Genomic DNA, 20,630 nt, shown 5'->3' with positions numbered 1-20,630 from the left:
ATCCACTTTATTACGAGAACAGAATCATTCAAAGTTCCAGGTCAAATTAGGTTGAAAGAGGTTTTAATGAGGTCGGCTAAAGGTTATAGTGAAACAAAGCCAGAAAGTGATATGGGATAATATTTTAGTGATTAAAAAGTTGATGTTCAGTAAAATAGTTAAAATGATATATATCAACTAAAACTTAGCTTTAAGCGTGCTTTTAGTTAACTAAACTTATTTAAGTTAAACTAAAAGTTGATACTATTTGTCTGCCTTGAAGGTAAGAACCCTCTACAGTGTCATTGCTTGCACATAGCATATCATAATATAAGATTTTATGGCAAATCATCACCGCTAAGCGCACAAAAATTACTATAGGTAACTATAGTTACTAAAGTTAACATACTATTTCGTCTCTAATTTAACATGTATAGTACTTGCTTGTTTAATTAAAAGATTTTGATGAATTTTACCAAGGGATGTTTGTGTCATATAATTAGTATGAGTCTCTATATATATGATGCCAACCCTATATCAAATTAAAATTGCATGGCAAGGAAGCACTGTATGTTATATTTACACTTCCATGATCTTAAATAACCGGACTCTCAAGAGATTTTTTTGTCAGGCATGGATTTCTCAGCTCATTATTCAAAATAATTTTATAGTCTCTGAGAACAGTAATGACTACACTCATTTGATTCTTGGCTAGTTAATCATTTTTACACACAGTTTACGGAGAAGAGAACATTTTGCTATTCAGACATATTTAGATGTAAATGTTGCGTTGAACAATACATGTCTTCTAAGGCTTTCAAATACTTGTGCATTCATTTAGTTTTTAGCTCACCACTAACACTCAAATTTAGTTAGCTTCACTTCACTTTCTTACATATTCAGTATGTAATTAGTATACTGCAGAGTTTTAGTGGATCTTAACTCTGCCATTCATTTTAGTACAACAGCTGCTTTTTAGGGATTGTTTAGGGTTCCTCTTGTTATATATTTGAAGCCATTGAAACCAGAATGCTAGTACAGTATCATGTGTGACAAACATTTACTTTTTTATGCTTTTTCAATAATTCTTGTTTTATATTCATTTGTTCGGGTCAAATTGGGCTTTGGATAAAAGATTTGGTGATTCACACAACCTTTTTGAATGTTTGCATGTATTATCAATTTTTTCTCAAAAAATAGTAGTTTGCTTGAAATTAATATTGCAATCTATCATTTGGTTCTAATGGTTTCTTTTGATGATTTTATTCCAAATCCATCTTCATAAGTAAAAAGCATTTTTATCCCCTTTTTACTGCTAGTATAAACAAAGCATAGAGAGTGGTACACCATGGACAAGCATTGGAGATGTGAGAAGTGAACAGATCTGTCAATACACACCCTATGAGAAAGTTCAGTATCAGATTAGAGCTATGAATAATGCGGGGAGTAGTAATACAGCAACTACGGATGAAATAAGGACTCTCTGTGCAGGTAAACTGAATATTCAGCACTTTTATCATTTAGCAAAGCATGTATATGCCAGTGTAGTAGTTGATTTTTTTATGACCACTTTTTTATTTTACCACTGCTTTTAATTATATGTGAAGGAAGAAGCGACTAAACCAGACTTAACAATATGCTCATTTTCACAAAAACAGATATGTGCACAAAAACTTTTGCACAGTTTTTTAACGAGTTATCAATTTCAATCAAGTTTTTGCTGTCTTTTTTGCACAAAATGTTCAACATTGCTAACTACTGAACTGTTAATATGTTTATTTCAGCCTCATCAGCCCCTCGCAGCATTTCCTTTCGGGAGCCTACTAAAGTTCAACAAGCTGGTAGAGAGAGACTGAGGTATAATGTGAACTGGCAGGTGAGCTTTTTACTAGTACATATTTGTTTGGTAAATAGAACTACTGCTATTATACAGAAGCCATGCTTTGCATACTTGTCATACTCCGCAGGAAAACACTGATATCAAAAGGTCATTAAAATTGTTTAATATGAAGACCGTAATAAAGTACAATGAAAACTTTGTAGAAACCACTGAAGGAGAACTGTGAAAGTATATCATTCTACAATACCAGATATCCAGCCTCAGATTCTATTGTAACACCCAGATCAGTTACCAGCAGGAATGTTTATGCTGATGGTAACACAGTAGTAGAGTTTTATGTAACAGCTGTAAATAATGATAACTTGGAGTCAGCTGCTGATGTCATTTCAATTAGGACTCCTGGTATACGTGAGTTACTTGTGTTACTTTTGTGTTACTTGAGTTGATATACTAACAAGATTGGATGTAACTAAATAGCCATGTACACAATATAATAGCATTATTTGTCTTTGTACAAGTAATATGATGAGCAGTTTCAATCGTAAAATTTTATTTTAATCCATTGCGCAAGCGCTATACTTTAACTGGACCCATAATCTTAAATCAACTCGTTCCAATGCATGTAAAAAAGTAAATATTACGAGTGTGAAATCACACAAAATTAAACATTTAGTAAAGTTACTAAAGTTTACAATGTTCTGTGAATAAAATAATTACGTTAAATCTCAAACTGGTCTGTCTTCTGAACTCGAAAAGCTCAATCATTCAAAAGTGACTATATATTTTGTCAGCCTCTTTGGCTGTTATTCCTTCTTGTCGCATAAAAATTAATTTTAATTTATAATTGTAAATTTTAATGTGGTGGTATTTTTATCTTTGATGGAGTTTTTCTGTAATACAATGCTATGAAATGAGAACTCAAAAATGTAATAAATAATTTCAATAGTATAGTTGTTTAAATTTTTACTCCAGCAGTTTGAAAGATTGTAGTTGATGTAAAATCTATGCGGGAGTAGCAACTTCAGCGATAGCCACCAAGTTGGTGAACTGGTATTCTGAAAAGAGTTGAAATTGCTCTTGTTATTGAAATAAAGAGTGCTCCAGTGACATCGCGTCTTGATTTATTTACCAGTGCTGTAGCGAGAGCTAATTGGCAGCAGTTTTTAGCTAGTTATTAAACTACTGGTAAAGTTCGGCGAGCTATTTGTACATAAAATTGTTTTGGCAATTATTTGAGAAGTGATTAGGCAATGCGTTACCATTTTAATATTGTAGCATTTTCTAACCATCTTTTCAAATTAGTTTTTAGAAACTTCCCTCTATATAAAGTTAATTTGCCTAAAAATGTGTACAAGTAAATATGATTAATGCTTGTCAGTAAATCTAACCACAATTCTTTTTCTCAGTTTAGTCTTTCCCAAGTCAAATAGACTGGGAGACATTACAAAGTATAAAGTTAATTTTTTCTATTTTACTGTTTACACTAATGATCAATTAGCTAAAATGCTAATAAAGTTTGGCACCTTCTTATTTAGGGCTATGCATGGCTCCCACTAATCTAAACTATTATAAAAAGTATTTGTGTTGCACAAGTAAAATAAGACTAATTTTTAGGACATACTTTTTGAGGTGTTTTTTATGCAAAAAGCTATAAAAGGTCACACATGTCTTACAATGTTAGGCATAAGTTAAATGTTTTTTTAGTTCATACACTTTTTGCATGCATTTTGTCAAACCTTCTTAGAGCGGACAAATTATTTTTATAATCGCCATTTTTATCAACTCCATTTAGTTTACTTTTAACTTTTATGTTGCAATTTATGATAAAACTGCATCAATCATTTTGCCATCTACTTCAATGATGATAGTTTTTTAAATAATCGGTATATTTAAAATATCTTGCGAAGGTTTGCCAGTGGTCGACTTTAACCCTTTTCTTCTAAAAAACCATTCTTAATCAGATATTCATGTTGATTTGACATAATTTTGGTTAGTTAAAAAGGTGCTGTAAGCAGCAACTTTTTCATCACATTTTTTCTTCCCTTTGAAATCCAGCAAAATGGATAAGTCATTAGAAGACGACTAATTATTCATGGTCAAAGTCCTAAATTTATTGATTAAAACAAGCAAGGATCTTTTTAGCGCAGCAGGTGACCTGTCATATGCCAGTACTTAAAATCCATATAGTTTTCTGCATATATTTTTGTTATGAATATCCAGGAAAAATTAGTAATTAAACCTGGTGAAAGAGAATAAAATGTGTGCTAAAATATTTATATCCATAGTCGGTTGTCAGAAATCATGACATGGTTGATTCAGTAAGCTGAAATGTTGCATACATTATTTTGTAGGTCCTCAGTTGTATCCAACATCTGTTAGTAGCATGGTCAACAACTCAACATGTACAACTATCTCTTGGCAACCTCCTCGGTGGCCTAATGGACCAATCACAGGCTACCAGGTTAGACCAAATGGGCAATCATTCTATTAAGCCTTGAAGATCAGATTATAGCTTAAGTGATCAGGCATTTTATTATTTCGGCAGTTGTAGAGATATTAAAACATGAGCTAGGTGGGCTTGGTACAAGTTTTTGTAGTTTCCATACTTAAAGGAGTATGTGATGAGCTAGATATGTTATGCTTGTATTCCAACTCAATTCTTTTGAAGAATCTAATGTATGGTAGCTTCTACTTAAACGATGAGTGTGCATAAAATTGAAATATCTCAGACATTTATGACTGGTTGACATGGGAAATTCGTATGCATGACAAATATAGTAGCAATAGTAATGGCTTGAGATATTCGTTTGGAAGCAGTTCAACGTTCCTAAGCAATGATAACCAAATGCATGTATTGCATGTGTTGCACTTACAATTGCAATCAAGGTTAGCCATGATTGGTAAAATGCTGTGACTAGGGCAAAGTGTTGAAGGCGATGTTTTACTGATAGCTTCAAGTCTATGAATAGCTGCAGGACTGAACCAAGGCTCATGTTAAATCCTCTCAAATGCTAAATATTTTTGATAATAAGCATATTTTGCTAGAGCTTAGTCTTTATTATCTAATCAATAAGAGCCAGCTTTGCAATATTCTCTCAGTCATTTCAGTTCTCCAGGATCTCTATAAAGGTAGTTTAGTTATGATAGGGAATCAATTAAAAAAAGTGTTCATATTTAGCTGAGCAAATGTTACAGAGACTAAATTGATTTTAAGTAATGCTAACACATTGTGGAAATTCCTATGACAGGTTTTTTGAGTTAGCTCTCCTATATCATTTTTCAGTACAAGTGTAATGATGAGAAGTCATGGACAAATATAGCAGACTCTGCAGATAAGAGAGAGTATCAACTCTGTCAATTCTCTCCATATCAAGTAGTAGAATGTGATCTAAGAGCAGTGAACAGTGCTGGAAATAGTAACTCAGCTACTGCTCCTTCAGTCACTACTGACTGTGATGGTGAGTACTTGCGTAGTGTCTACCATGTTTTTAAAACCTTACTGATAGTTTAAATGAAGGATACGTGTACAATGAACCAACACGCATGTACAAGAAATGAGTAGCTTAATTTAATGATTTAAAATTTATTAGCTTTATAATCTTTAAAAATGTAAATTTAATTTAATAACTAGCTCCTCAGCTGTAGCTCAATAAATACAGTAATATATATTAATGCATACAATATAAAGTTTTTAGGTACAACAAGGAAGCAAAAGTATCAACATCTCCAAACATTCGATTACTTGATTAAAGATTTTCAGCTAGCTTTTAGACATTTTCTCAGCAAAACCGTGAATTAACCACACCTTATAGTTTCACTCTGTTCTTCAAAGTTTTCACATGTTGAACTAAACGTGTGAATATATAAAATATAATGCAGTTGCTTCCCTTCCACTATATTATTACAAATTCATTAGAACATTCAACCAAAAGGTGTAAATATGTATTACTATTAGTCAACTTGCATTGGTAGGATATAGAATGTTGTGGCTTTCTATCATGTTGTGTACTTTTGTTTGATTTTAGGGCTAACAGTTTTATCTATTAAATATGCCATCAAAACATAAATGAGTTAGACATAAAATGGCTAATCAATTATCAGAATTAAAGTGGTGTCTCCTCAAACTATCACTAAAAAGGTTTAGCCTTTTTTATGTTTTCTCTTTATTCATATCCTCACCTATAATATTTGGTCATCAGCACAGTTTACATTTTCTTAATTTAAATTCTAACAAACTCATTTTATTATTTATATCTAACATATTTTATTTTAAAGGTGAAGTGAGGCATTTTTACTTTACAAGCATACCTAGGTTACTGAGTGGAAAAACTTTTGTTGAACTTAATTTAACTTACATGTACTCTGTTATATCACACAGTTCCTACGCTACCTCCAAACTTATTGAAGTACATCACAGAGACAAGTTACAAGCCAAAAGACTCTGAATATCACAGAAGAAGAGTTATAATGCACATTCCCAAAAAGGTGATCAGACATAATAAAACAATGTGTTTGATCTTAGTGATGTTTTCATAAATGCAACATGTTTGACTTCCACACATTGTTTGAACAGTTTTATTTTAAGTTTCGCGTCATTTTTCTTGCATGTCTTTTTTTAATCTCAAATGGATGATGAGGTTTTGCTACTTCAATGAAAAATTCTATGAGCATATTCAGCTTTATTACTATACAAACTTTCAAAATAAAGCAATAGTAATAAAATACATGTAAATGCAGTATGTATTTAATGCTACCACATTTTGCATACCTCCCTCTTACAGGATATCTTGGCTAACTGCAGGGAAATCAAACTCAGACAGTATAAACTGAATGAATCCGTTGACTACACATTAGACAATCAGCCCATAGATGACCTGAATGCTGTTACCAACTATAGCATTGTGTATAGTGCTGGGAATAATGAAGGATTCATCATTACTGTAGCTGCTGTTGTAACCACTGGAGAACTTGGTGGGTTTCTTATGAAACAATTCTTTCATAATTTATTCAGATAATTTTTATAGTCAACTCATGATTCTGACCCATTCAGATAGACTTATACTTGCCATGTCTTTATCAAGTTTGTTGTACCATAATGCTCAAAGAATTAATGTGCAAATATATCTTGTGGGAGTTATTTGTTTAGAGCCAGGACCTGTTGGAGTTTTGGTGAAACCCTTCAACCTGAGCTGCATCAGCTTGTCATGGACTGAACCTCAGCCACCAAATGGAATTATTACTGAATACCAGGTAACTAGCAATGATGGATTGCAGTGTATTGCATAGTGTTGATGTGCTTTCAGAAAAAGTCAAGTTATTTAAGTGTTTAAAAAATGCTAGCTTACCCAATAACATAGTCATTGTTTTAGGGCTGCCTGTCGCATCTATTACACCAGTTGCAAATAGTTACCCTGAGCTGATCTATTTTATACAAACACTGAATGCATGCTACCACTGTTATTGCTACTTTTTAGAGCATTTTAGTACAAAAATGACAGTTTCCAACCTACTTTATTCCTTCAATCCTTTCAATTTGTATTCAAAGCATTTTTGTGAGACATGAACTCAAAAATTGAATGGGATATAAAATTGTTTTTCAAGTCACACTAGATGTGGGTTAAATTTTTAGAAATTTAAAGGTTGTCAAAAAGAAGAGGTTTATTAGGCCAAAAATTGCATTCGGTTTGCAGATGCTTAGTATTATTCCTGATGCTAATAACATTGCCTTTTGATACACTCCATAATTGTTCTTGTGTCATTTAGTGTTGCCAAAGTTGAAAATCCCCTTCTTGGATTTTGTAAACAATTTATAATTTATGTTTCTATGTACTCCAGCCTGCTTTTTATAGCAAATTTTAGTTTTTATTTTCAATATTGTGCTACTCTGCTTGAGATTTTTGAGCCAAATCAAGACGATGAATTTAATAATATTCAATATAAGTTGCGCGATTATGAAAAAGAATTATTTTGAGCATTTGCATAAATGTTGGTGGTAGTTTATTTAGCATGGTTTAATTTTACCAAAAACTTTGCAAAATACAATTGTTTATGTTTGTTGTTTAATCTTGTATACATCTGCTTAAAAGAACATGCGCAACCTTTGGTAAATTCTATATATTAAGAAGCTAAGTAAGCATTTGTAGAATTTCAGCTAAGTACAAACTTTAGTTGCATTTTATTAGGCCCGCTTCTCCCACAATGTTATGAGATAAACTCTCACTCAGATTTTTTATTTTATGGCGTCTTGAGCTTTTTGTGGTTTTCAGTACAGATGCAGAGCTCCTAATTCACCTTATCCAAGCTTCACAACAACCAGAAAAAGAGGAGAGCTTGTTCTATGTAATTATCAGTCAGGAGATTTAGTAACTTGTGAAGTAAGAGCTTCTACAGCTATTGGATATGGACCAGCATCTATGAATGAGACTACCGTGTCCTGCGGAGGTAACTGAGGGTGGATTATAATTTTAGACAAGATCAATTTATCAATGTTAATGGTTTCGAAAGTTTTTAGCTCAGAAATGAATCTCAGTAGTATTCAATCTTTTTCTGTAGACCCTGGAGAAGCTGTTGTATTTGTGGACCAGACTGTAGTATACAGTGCGGAACTGCAGCGGGAACTTGTTAATGTTAACATTACTTGGCTGGTACGTGGAAGCTTGCAGATGCGCATGATGGAAAGTTGGTAGTGCATAAACAGATGTTTCGATTGTTTTTTGCATTTTCAATTCAAAACTAGCATTAGGATTAGTATTTACTAATTCTATTTTCTAGTTTTTGATATCTTGTATGTTTTAGGCTGTCACAGCAAACTGCAAGAGTATAGTCAACTACAGTGTATCTCTCTCATATCAAGAGAAAGCTCTTAAAGTCAAAACAACTGAGGCAGATAAACGAGCACTCAGCGTAGAGGGTCTCTACCCATTTACTAACTACACGGTTATGATAACAGCCACTAATAATGAGGGATTGATGAGTCACTCCTTCTACACATTAATTACACAGGAAACTGGTGAGTGTGTTTAGCAAATCAACAGAACGTAGTTGGCAAGTAGTCAGTTTGCTAAAATTGAACCATTTTTCGAACTAGGCAACTTGTGCCCAAAAATTTAAAATGTTTGATGCTCTTTTTAATGCACACATATATTTTTTTGTACGTTTTTTAATCGCGTTGAGTTTTAACTCTTTTGGAATGGTTCAACGACTCGAATAAAATAGAAATATAGATTATTTATATATAATGTACTTATTTTTCAGGCGCTTTTAAAAAAACTGATGGAAAATCTTTCTAAAACATACAAGGATTAACAATGATAATGGTAGACTTGACATTTTGCATCTTAATAACGATGCCAAGCATTAGCAGCACTACCACTCAAAAATTGCATGTTGTTAAAAGGAAACTCTGTGTGGTAATATACTATATCCATATAGCATGCAACAACACACATACATACAAAAATGTTTCACATGAAATTGAGAGAAGATAATTATAAGAAATTAGCTTTAATAAAAATAAATAAAAATGACATTGAAAATGTAAATGAAAAAAATAGGCAAAGCTCTGCTTATATTCAATTATTTATTAATTTTTATGTGTAAAATAACAAATAAACAACAAACATTCAAAGATACATGTATTATTAATCAACTCAGAATAATATTAAGGTAAAAAATCCTTACAAGCTCATAATATTAAATCCACTTTGCATGGTATTGGATAGTTTAGCCAATGCCCACAAACTTTGCCATAGCAACCAAAGGTCGAATACACTTGCATTTTTTAAAGTAACCTCTTTCGCGCAAGATCATAGGCTAACATGGCTAATTCTTTAGCTCTGTAACCCTTTAATTCCTATCAATTCTAAAGCTATCAGTTCTTTCATTTGTTAATTTATGTCCTAACCATGTTCACACATTTAGTGATGTTTTCTTTTGATTCATTCACAAAGTTATTTGGTTTCAAAGGATTCAGGCATGTTAGTTTCATTTGAACTGCAATTTTAGCACCAACTGATTCCCCTTCTCTTGCTCTGGATTTTTCTTCTTCCTGTGTTGAACTAATCATTGGATCCCCAAGCTTACCAAATGGACTCATTCTGAATTACACTGTAAGTACTGCCTATAAAACTACCGGAATGTTACAGCTTTTTGTACTGACTGCTTTTGAAATAATTATTTCAGTGCACCATGCACAGGAAGACGTCAAATCTAGGCGTAATGTTATATGCTCTGATTCTAGGTAATTGCTGAGCAATTTGAATCATTAGGTTTTTACAGCACTTTTTATAAGTCACATTCAAATGGTTGTGAAATCTTTAGTCATTACCGAACTTTTCTCTAATATAAATAATTAAACACATAATTTAATAAATGGGTTCATTTTTTGTGTTACCAACACACTGCTAAGCCAATTTAATGTCTAAATCGCAAATCTTCCCCAATTTAACGTCCAGATCGGGCATAACAAAATACCTCAAATCTATACAAAAGATTTATTGCTCCAATAATCTGGGAAAATATATACTGATTACTTTGTTATTAAATTTAGCAACAGTTCAAAGCTGGTTAACAAATAACGGTTCCTTAAGACTATGTTTTAAAATTAATTGGTTTTGGGAGAATTTTAATTGAAATAGTTTATTATAAATACTGAAGCGATAAAAATGTAAACGCAAATACTAATCGTATTTCAGATGGCTGTTTACAATATTTGAAGGACACAATTATCAGCTTAAAAATCCAATTTACTTTTCAGACATTTCATAAATAGTAATACATAATACAAGACATTCAGTTAAATTCCAACTAACTTTAAAATGAGGTCTAACCTGAGCACATCTCCTGATGTAACAATATGTGACTAGATGAAGGTAATCAGCTGTTCTTTGTCTTAGCAGTTCTTAAAGTTGTCAGGGCTGATGTAGTTGCATAGTAATTTTTTGTCCCTACTTAAAACCATCATTGTTTAGGCCATACTGTCTAATTTAGTTATTATTAGTAATACTACGGAGTGTTTTATGATTGCATAAACTCGTAAGAAATAATTAGGATGAATACTAATTAATTAAATACAGCGCCTGTTGAGAAAAACTTTAATCAGTTTAATCTATTAATAGAAATTGTAATATTTGAGTGCTATTGGTACTGTCATGATGGACTCTAAGAATGATTTATATTATTATTAAGATCTACATGTAGTCAAAAACCATGAAACCCTCAATTAGGGATAGTTTTAAGTTGACCTACGCATAATGGCCAATCACACATTACAAAACAACTATAACACAACTTTGAGTTAATTGTTTTTATTTTGTTCTACAATGCCATTAATTCAGCAAATAGATTTTTTTATTAGTGGAAGATTATTCTATTCACCTACAATAAAACTGAATTTACTAATTACATTGGTATCTTTTTAAACAGTACAGCTGTCAATACGGCCACCAGACGCTATGGAGCTCTACTAACTTTACAGTAGACGTATCAAACATCACAAGAGGTTCATTTCCAAAACTCTGCAAATTGGAATCTGCTTCAAAAGTTACTTGCAGTGTTTATGCATCCAACATGGCTGGTGATAGCCCAACATCCAATGACGCAGGATATACTCAGCTTCAATGTAAGTTTCCCGATAGTTTGCAATAAACTCATTTTGTTATAACCTTTACTGAGATAACAGTTTTATTGGCCAAGATTTTTCCAATATGCATAACATAGTATATTCGTTCGTACAGTTGAAATGCTAAAACAAATGTTGCCACCTTGACATGAAGTTGAAAGGATTTTAAGATATCTTAATTAGGTTCAAATAGCAAGAAAAAAAGTCTGGTTTTCTGTGCAACTGTAAGTCATTTTGCCAAATGGATTATAGACTCTCTGTGTACCTTGATTCGCATAGTAAGCATTTACTTAGGATCAGGAGCTTTAGTTGGTTCCACAGAGTCTGAATAATTAGTAGTTAAAGGATTAGCCCATTGTATCTGATTTTCTGTGCAACCATAAGTCTTTTTGCCAAATGGATTATAGACTCTCTGCGTACTTTGATCCGCATAGTAAGCATTTACTTAGGACCAGGAGCTTTAGTAGGTTCCACAGAGTCTGAATAATGAGTAGTTAAAGGATTAGCCCATCGTATCTGATTTTAAACAAAAGACAAACAATTACCTGCATGAGTTGGGCCAAGCAAAAGTATGTATACAGCTCTTAGGGAGTGTAGCTTTACTTGTCAAAAATATTCCTTATCACAATTTCTTCTTCGCTATGAAAAGTCGGGACCACACACATTATATAGATACGTAAGTTGTAACAAAATGCAGATCTTTAGGCTGAAAATATTTTATTGAACAATAGCACTACAAAGGGTGGTTATTTTTTATTTCAGCAGTAATAATATTGAGAACTTTTTCAACACAGACAGGCTCAAGGTAGTAGCCAAAATGTCTGAAAAAAGAGTTCAAAATCATTTTTACAGGATCGACTGATGTAAAATTTTATGCCGCTAATCTGGTATTGAGATTTTTATAGGCTATATGGCTTGAAAGTCATGGCAGTTCACATGTGCCTTTGTCAAATATTAGGTTTTATGCAAAACACAATTATGTCTGAGTAAAGCAAGTAATTTTGCACTCAAATTGTAAAGCAGTTGACCAAGATCATTTGCTGGCTCTTCAACGATCAAACCACTTCAGTGCAAAGCAATGATAAAATAATTTTCCCAAATATATACATTGGAACGATGACTTATGCAAAAATTATATAAATAACTGCACAGTGTGAGACTTTCCTGTGCTCTATTTTTCTTTGCACATCAGAGCACCTTTTATAATCTTTGGATGCTGTCAGGCTCGGCCTGTCGATTGTAGGGCCAAAACAGTGACTGACCTTCAGCCAACTAAATCTCTAATGATGGCTTGGCTGTCAATTGAGTCAGGGATTGGCTCAGTCCTGACGTCGGTCACCTCGGTGTCCCCTATTTCAGTTGCTCTCAGCTTTTCTTAGCCACAGCAAACGGCCACACCAGAATGTTGATATAAATAATAAAAAATTTCGGTGGGGCTCAAAACTACGGATTTATTTACTACCTAGCTGTGCTACCGAGGGTTTCCCGGGTAATAAAATAGTATTTGGTCAGAAAATTGATTTGTGTAAAACATATAACAACATTTGTGATTCTAACTTTCAAACTGCATATCGTGAGAGAAGTTTTAATGAATAGCTTCTGTTGGAGCAGTAACCTTTTTTATAGACAAACCCTTCTATGCAAGGATTGTTGGTAATAATTCAACATATTCAGTATTTTTATTTTGTTTTTCTCAGATTGTATTAATACTATCATTACCAAATGATCTTTTATTGTAATCATAGCAAAATCAACTTAATTTAGCTATTACTTGCTAATTTTTTCACATTTATATCTAAACCATTTTATAATTGTTTTATTTTTTTCCTTTATTCGACCTGCTCAAAACATAGTTCTTAGGATATGTAGTTTGAAAGTTAAAATGGCAAATGTCGTTATATGTTAAATACAAATCAACTTTCTGTGCAAAGACCTTTTTATTACCAGTCTTGTTATGTTCAAAGTTTTGATGGATAGCCTTTGGTAGAACAGAAACTTTTTTATACACACACACACTTCTAGGCAAAAATTGTTATTATCAATTCCACATATACAGGGTTCCTATTTTGTTTTCTCAGTTTGTAGTAATTGTATCATTACTGAACCATATTTCATTGTAATCATAGCGTAACAGCTTTAATTAAACTATTACTTGCTAATTATTTCACATTTACCTTTAAACCTTTTAAAGTTGTTTTATTTTTTGAATTTATTTGATCTGCACAAAACACTTTTCCATGATATGAAGTTCAGAAGTTACAGCTGCTTGACAAAGTTTAAAAACCTTCTCCGTATTTATGATTTTTTCTCTTAGTTTATTTCAGCTACACAAAACACTACAAAAACAACTACACAATCGATCCTGGTGCAAATGTAAAAATTAAATATTGTGCTATCTTGGTCTGACCAAAAGAAGAGAGGAGGTCGAAGCTTTACCATAAATTTCCGGGGGAGAAGAATTGGCCTTGACCTCATATATAGTAATTGTACTTTACAAAAAAGCATTTTTAACAGGGTCATCGTAATGTGTCGGCGCATTGCAAAAATAATTAGCCAATGGTTATGATATATCAAACATGATAACGCCTTGGACCGAATTTTATTAACAGAGGCGTCGTAGCACAAACACGCAATGCTAAAGTAATGCATGTAGCTATAGCTGAGCAAACACATCAACCTATGAATAAACGAATACACGACCACACAAGCTTTGAGATATATATACAGATATGTATTCACCACTATATGTAGAGATACAATTAATTATGCAATAAACATATAAGTAGCTGCACAATGTGAGGCTTTCAGTGCCAAACACAAAATTTGTGAGTCTGTCAGAATTCAATAATGAAACTGCTAAAAAATGACGGCGTTTTGTGATATTTTTAGATGATTTAGGCAAGAGTCTGGTTCAGTGCTAAAACTACCAAGTTTAGAATGCATTCAAACTTAGAGGGAAAGTTAAACTAAGTTGTTAAACTTTCAGTTTTAAACTAACATCTCAAAATATTATTTTAGCAATGAAAGATAACATGAAATGTCCTAAACCAGCATGTAATATTGAACCGGTTACTAATAGATGGCTGTCCTTTAATTTTAATTTGGTCGGTTTTTAGATAAGGAACCTTTTGTGTAAAAAGTTAATATAACCCGAAACATTTATAAAAAGTTTTCACACATATAACGATGATCTTTTTGAAAATAGAACACACAAAAAATAGTCTAATGTTAATCTGTTGGCTTGACTAGCATCTGACGACAAGACTTTTAGCACAGCCGTGGTTTATAACACAATTGGCGACATAATTAGACTATATACAAAATAATTGATTTGAGTAAATGGCACATAATGTACGTACCTAGCTCAAAACAAGGTAAAATTGATTTTTGTAAAAATAAAGCTGTACTGGCAAGAGTAGCTTAGATAAGCAGATTCTGAGTATGTTACACATTAATTAAACAATATTACTGCTAGACTGATTGTGTCACTAAATGGGTAGTTATGGTCTCGGCAACTGAAGTTGTCTTGCAGCAGCTGCGAGGAAAATTTCAGCAAATACAATATATGTCATAAATACTTGTTGGATATTTAGCGTCTTGTGTTAATCGTAAAAGCTACTTGAAGTAAAAGTGTAATTTTGTATGCTAAATGCTGAACTTTTGAGGAGAAATTAATAAGCAGTGTTACATGATCACTTATTTAAGTGAGCCAAATTCCTGGAGGTTTTACTAAAATGACTAAAATTTGTTCGACAACGAGTAACTATACTCTGTAGATGATTTTCTTGAAAAAGCAGACAAATATTTTAACTAACTCAGGTTTTACTTTACTATGGTCTCCTGATTGTGGTTTAGTAGTACTCTAGAAAAATTTCAGATCAGTTGTCTGAAGAACTATTCAATTTATTACCACTAAAAGCTAGTTTTTTGTGGGGTCGATTATGCCCTGCCAATGATATTATTACCTCTATTAGGTTTTATTTATGAACTACCAGTATTCACTGGTTTTAATGCACGTTGTCTCAATGTAGATCCTTTAAACAAGTTTTCATGTTTTACTTCTAAACTAGTGTGAGTCTCGGAGTGCCAATCATATTGGCGAAAGGTTGGTAAGCCTACTGAACTTTTGACATCAACGAATAGTTTTAACTAGAAACAATAATAGCGATAAAACATCTGACTGTAACAAAGATCAGTATTTCGGGTTCATTATAATTTTAGTGAAGAATACTTCTATCACCAGCACAGATCACGTGGTATTGTTCTCTAAGATTTTGAAGGGCTTTCATCACACATCCATCATTCTGAAACCCATTGATTTGATGAATGTACTCGGAAATCAAAGGTACGTATGTCCCTAGCAAGTTTTCTTATTTTACAGATATCTATTTAGAAATATTTGCACTAAAGATTTTCAATCTCACAATTGTAATAACAAAAGTGTTTGTTTTACTTTTAACATAATTCTAATCTGCCTAAAATAAATCTTGCTTTCAAACATAAAATTACAACAATATATTTCAGCAATTACCAGCTGATCGTCGGAAATATTAGGGAACCAACCAGAAGCAGACAAAAGAGATATGCTCTATTTGAGAACAGCAGTTGTGACTCTGACAGTCTCTATGGCTATGATACATCAGCTGAAGTTGTTATGACCTGCTACATCACTGCAGAGATTCCAGGTTCATTGGTAACTGATGGTGGGCTGACAGTGAATATTGGAGATGGACAAACAGTAAATAATTACTATAATGCTCCACTTAAACCTGAGACTAACTACTCCCTTGTAGTTGGTCTCATTGTTTACCTTGAGGTAGGTGCCCTAAATTTATAGCTTCATTTTAAACAGATTGTTTTCAATGTATTTTATAGTGGTAGTTAATTTGAGGCCATTTATTTAGATTTTCAAGCTATTTTCAACTTACATGTAGGTTAGTGAGTTACTTTGAGCATTACAAAATGTTTCCAATCAATGAACTATTTCTCGTTAAAAATATCCGCAAAAAATGCTGTCTTGTTCTAAAAGTTAGAAGGCACACTTGACACCTAATGCATTCAATTAAACCACTTTGTTAAAAATATGAGAGACCTTATGTGCAGCTATGAAACTAGAAATGTTTGATTTTATAGTTAATAAAAACAACAACATTTTAAAGACCCTACAAATAGCAGTCTATAGAACCAGTATTTTTCACATTGATGGAATACCCTCAGTTTATAAAAGATGAAACTCTTTGGTTAAAATAGAAATATAGGCTCCTACTGGGTTCAGAGGTAGAAGCACTATACTAAACCTTCAAAGCAACAGAAGCTATAATCTACAAGATAGCGATGAGGAGAGATGATTTAGAGTGAGAATTAGTACTAGAATTAAACAACTCTATGGAAGTTAGTGAGATGCTTGCTGATGCAACCTTAAAAACAGCTGCTGGTTACATGATTAAAAAGAGAACTTTTGCACAGTGTCTGTTTTACTGGTAGTTAATTTTAAACTGCAACTAGATTGTGCCTTGTTCCCTGCAACAAAAGTGGCTGCTTAGATAGTTCTGTTAGATAGGAAATGCAGTGTGCTTACAGTCTTACATTTTGCCACACTACAAAGTTCAACAGGAACATTCCAACGTTGAAACTTAACATTAAAGCGACCAGAGCTCTGCTAGAAACTAGATTGTTTTGTACTCTCAACATAGTGTATGATGAAAATCTAGCGAATGCAAGAGTATACTAAGAATCGTGCATTTGCTGGCTATTTTCTCAATCACTGGGTTTTCATGCTTTGAATAGATTAGGAGTAGACCTCTGCTGACGATTTGGGTGGCATCCTACCATTTTAACAATTCGAAGTCGCACTTTATGGATTTTCCACGACTCGCCAAAACATAACTTGTTGAAGTAGACTGGCTTTTGGGTCACAGTCACTCTTCAGTTTAGGCTTTGCATATTGTTTGCACTAACCCAGCCTGGATATCTGATCAAAATTTTTTTATTTATTGATACATTTCTTGAAGTTTGTTGTTCTCCGGTCCAATTATTATAATGTAGGAAGGATAAGTGAGCTATGTGTTTGATTTGAACTCATGATGATTACAACCTCAAGTGTGTAAGCATGCACACTAAACCACAAGGCTAAGCAGCTCCTACCAATACCATTGCTCCTACCTTATACTGTATATCCTTTTTGCCATTGCATATACAAAATCAACAATAATACTGTGCCTCTGTGAGCCACAATGCCCTTGTTAAGAAATTTTTTGTCTTATTGTATGGTACAAGATGTTTTTCTATCATCCCTTACAAAAAATAAGTTTATTGGCTTTTTTCTGCCGTCACCTAACATTTCTCTCAAAATTAAAGTTGGCTGTCGGTGTAATGATTACGCTGAAATAACGGAATTCAGACATGCTATTTGTTGAACATCTTATGATGCATACTCTCCATTTATTCAGCGTTATTCATTATTTATAAGTTGTAGAGAAAATAAAACCAGATTCAGATAGGTTATATAATTTTAAATGATGACAAAATTAAAATCTTGTTTAGAAAATACGTACTCAAACTTAGCTTGAAGCAAGTGTTTAATAAGCGAAATTCACTTAATTTAAACTCAAAGTTTTTGTTATAATCTGTCTTGAAAATATGAACTTCCTATGTATGTACTCCTTGTAGTACATTGCTATGTTATATTTTGTTGCACAACATAGCCACTAAACACACTAAAGTTACTGTATTTTCTATTTACTGTATTTTTGCTGTACTTTTTATACACACACTTCTATGCATGAATTTTATTTTTAATTCAACAATTTCATGAATTGTTTTGTTTCTTTTTTTTGTCTTGTTGGTACCATTACCAAATAATGTTTTATTTTAATCGTAGCACAACAGACTTTGTTTAGCCATTACCTGCTAAATATTTCACATTTACATTCTAACCTTAAAAGTTGTTTGTTGTTTGTTGCTGAACCTTTGCAATAGTGTAATGTTTTTCTAATGTATTTCAAGAAAACATTTTTTCATATTATAAAATACCAAAATTACGGCTATTTGAAAAGTTTTAATAATCTTCACAAGTATTTTTTATTCCTTCTCGTAATTTACTCAAACTGCGCAAAGCAATTTCCTCATAAAATGAATTTTGAATTTAGAATTGTAACTGTTGTTATATTTTACATAAAAATAACTTTTCTATGTTAACATTTTGTATTACTTGAGTAAGGCTAGGAATATAGCTAATTCTGATAGTCAGAATATTTCTGAGAATTCAGAATTTTCGATTTGCTATACAGCTATAATGATTGCTTCAAAGGTTGCATAAAAGACCTTCGCTTTTGGTATAAAAAATTTTATGCTAGAAAAGCTAATCCTAAGAAAAGTTCAGCACCAGTGAAGTGGTTATTTTACCATCGGAAGTTCAGTTTGTCAAACAGCAGTCACGCTGAAAATGCTTTTACACAAATTTTGCTAATCAAAATGGCGTCGAATCTGTTTGGATTTTACTGATTTCATGTTTCTGAGAGAAAGAAACTCCAAATCCAGTTTAAGCATGAACACCCAGAAAATAAGTATTGATGAGTTATGGGCTAACTGTGTAACACTATGCTGAAGAGATTATAATATCCCTCATACAAAATTCTATGAAAAATAACACTATAATTTTATAAGGATATTATTATTATTTTAGCTTTTGAACCCACAGAGCTTTTTAGACACTTTAGGTATGCAAGACGAGAGTGTCATACAAACAATAGTACTCCAAGTTCAAATGTATTTCTTTTTGCTGAAAGAAATTATCTTGTGTTGTTATGGGAAATTTTACGATAGGATTGATTGTTGATAACACTTTTTATGCGGGTATCACTTTATATGTTGCTAGTTTAAATTACATTTGATATTAAATAATATCTTACCTGTTTAATTTTGTTCTTGCATGAGCACGTGTTGGTTTAGTAAAACACAGCTTATGACACTTTTATTGTCACTTCAGAATGCATTATAATCTTATATCTTATTATTTGTAATGCTTTCTCTAATAACATAACTTTTAAAAGTTTTCACTACTTTGAACTCACTCAATTTGAAAAAGTATTTAAAAGCCTACTACACATTTATGTTGAATATATATTATAGGAAGATGAACCACTCACTCTGCTCCTGGAGCCAGTGCAATTTTATAGTAAGTAAATGGCTAAATACAAGAATTACGTGTAAACAACTGTTTTCGAGCTATTAAAAACATTGGTCATCCTTTGAGCAGAAAAATTCAACTTTAGTGATGAAGCAGTTTCAGTTGATAGCTGTCAATTATCTAACCTATCATGAGAATATAATAGTTGGTAGCTATAGATTTTGCAAATGGCTTAGTACATATGTGTTATGATGGTTTTAAAAACATGTTTAGGTTAATTACATCATTTCCTAACATGCTAATAAGTAAACCAATTTATTTTCTTTAATGAGCTTCCGCTAAATTTTATATTTACTGCTTTTATGGTTGTTTTGTTTTTAAAATTGAGCAATGCATTAGTTTTTTAAAATAACAACTTGTTTTTCGTAATCTTTAGTTGCTTGCCAAAGCACATCTAAAGCACATCCAAAGCTTGTGTTTGACGGATCAGTGTACTAATAAGATTTTTTTTTCTTTTGAAGTCTGAATGAGAATCAGACAAATAAAATTAATAATAGATAAAAAAAAATATATCGTTAATTGCTCAGCTTTAATACTTGTTTCCATGTTCTGCAAACTTGAGGTGTTTTGACATTAAGTATACATATGCTACAGAGTTTTTTTTGGGGAGTTTTTGCAAGAAGCAAGTGTAACGTAATTGATGCATGTTGTGACTAGCCAGTTTGACTTATAACAATCAATAACTAATTACTTTGTCATCTATCCACTTCATGCGGCTGCCTCATAATATTTTACACCCCAGCTTTCTATTTGCTACCCTGGAGATTCTTTAATAGAGAATATTTGTGCAGATCAAAATAAGCCATTAAATAGCTTTTTACCTAACTTAATCAGAAAATGAATGTGAATAAGTATTATTATCAGAATTATTAATATTTATTTTAGTTTTGTAAATCTTTGGCTTAGTATTAGATAAATCTTGTGACTTGCCATTATATATCATGAGTAGTCCAAAGAAACCTCACAATTGCTAACTTTTCATTAAGTACATTTGGTTGCTTTCT

General features: G+C 32.3%; 1 protein-coding gene across 1 annotated transcript in view; it reads left to right on the top strand.

Annotated features, from left to right (window-relative positions):
- LOC137390260 (phosphatidylinositol phosphatase PTPRQ-like) overlaps window positions 1–17,221 on the top strand; it is a 39,067-nt gene extending 21,846 nt beyond the window's left edge. Inside the window, exons 11-26 of the mRNA XM_068076598.1 lie at window positions 1,299–1,470; window positions 1,764–1,855; window positions 2,023–2,227; window positions 4,171–4,280; window positions 5,103–5,277; window positions 6,198–6,304; window positions 6,601–6,790; window positions 6,966–7,069; window positions 8,086–8,260; window positions 8,372–8,463; window positions 8,615–8,828; window positions 9,824–9,927; window positions 11,243–11,438; window positions 15,660–15,783; window positions 16,059–16,254; window positions 17,150–17,221. Of these exons, the coding sequence (XP_067932699.1) occupies window positions 1,299–1,470; window positions 1,764–1,855; window positions 2,023–2,227; window positions 4,171–4,280; window positions 5,103–5,277; window positions 6,198–6,304; window positions 6,601–6,790; window positions 6,966–7,069; window positions 8,086–8,260; window positions 8,372–8,463; window positions 8,615–8,828; window positions 9,824–9,927; window positions 11,243–11,438; window positions 15,660–15,783; window positions 16,059–16,254; window positions 17,150–17,221 (2,328 nt within the window). The remainder of the gene's footprint in view (window positions 1–1,298; window positions 1,471–1,763; window positions 1,856–2,022; window positions 2,228–4,170; window positions 4,281–5,102; window positions 5,278–6,197; window positions 6,305–6,600; window positions 6,791–6,965; window positions 7,070–8,085; window positions 8,261–8,371; window positions 8,464–8,614; window positions 8,829–9,823; window positions 9,928–11,242; window positions 11,439–15,659; window positions 15,784–16,058; window positions 16,255–17,149) is intronic.
- The last annotated feature ends 3,409 nt before the right edge of the window (window positions 17,222–20,630 follow it).

This window comes from Watersipora subatra, chromosome 1 (assembly GCF_963576615.1).
Source record: "Watersipora subatra chromosome 1, tzWatSuba1.1, whole genome shotgun sequence".
NCBI classification, from domain to species: Eukaryota; Metazoa; Bryozoa; class Gymnolaemata; order Cheilostomatida; family Watersiporidae; genus Watersipora; species Watersipora subatra.
The sequence above is the reverse complement of the archived record's forward strand: the minus strand, read 5'-3'. Positions and strand labels throughout refer to the sequence as shown.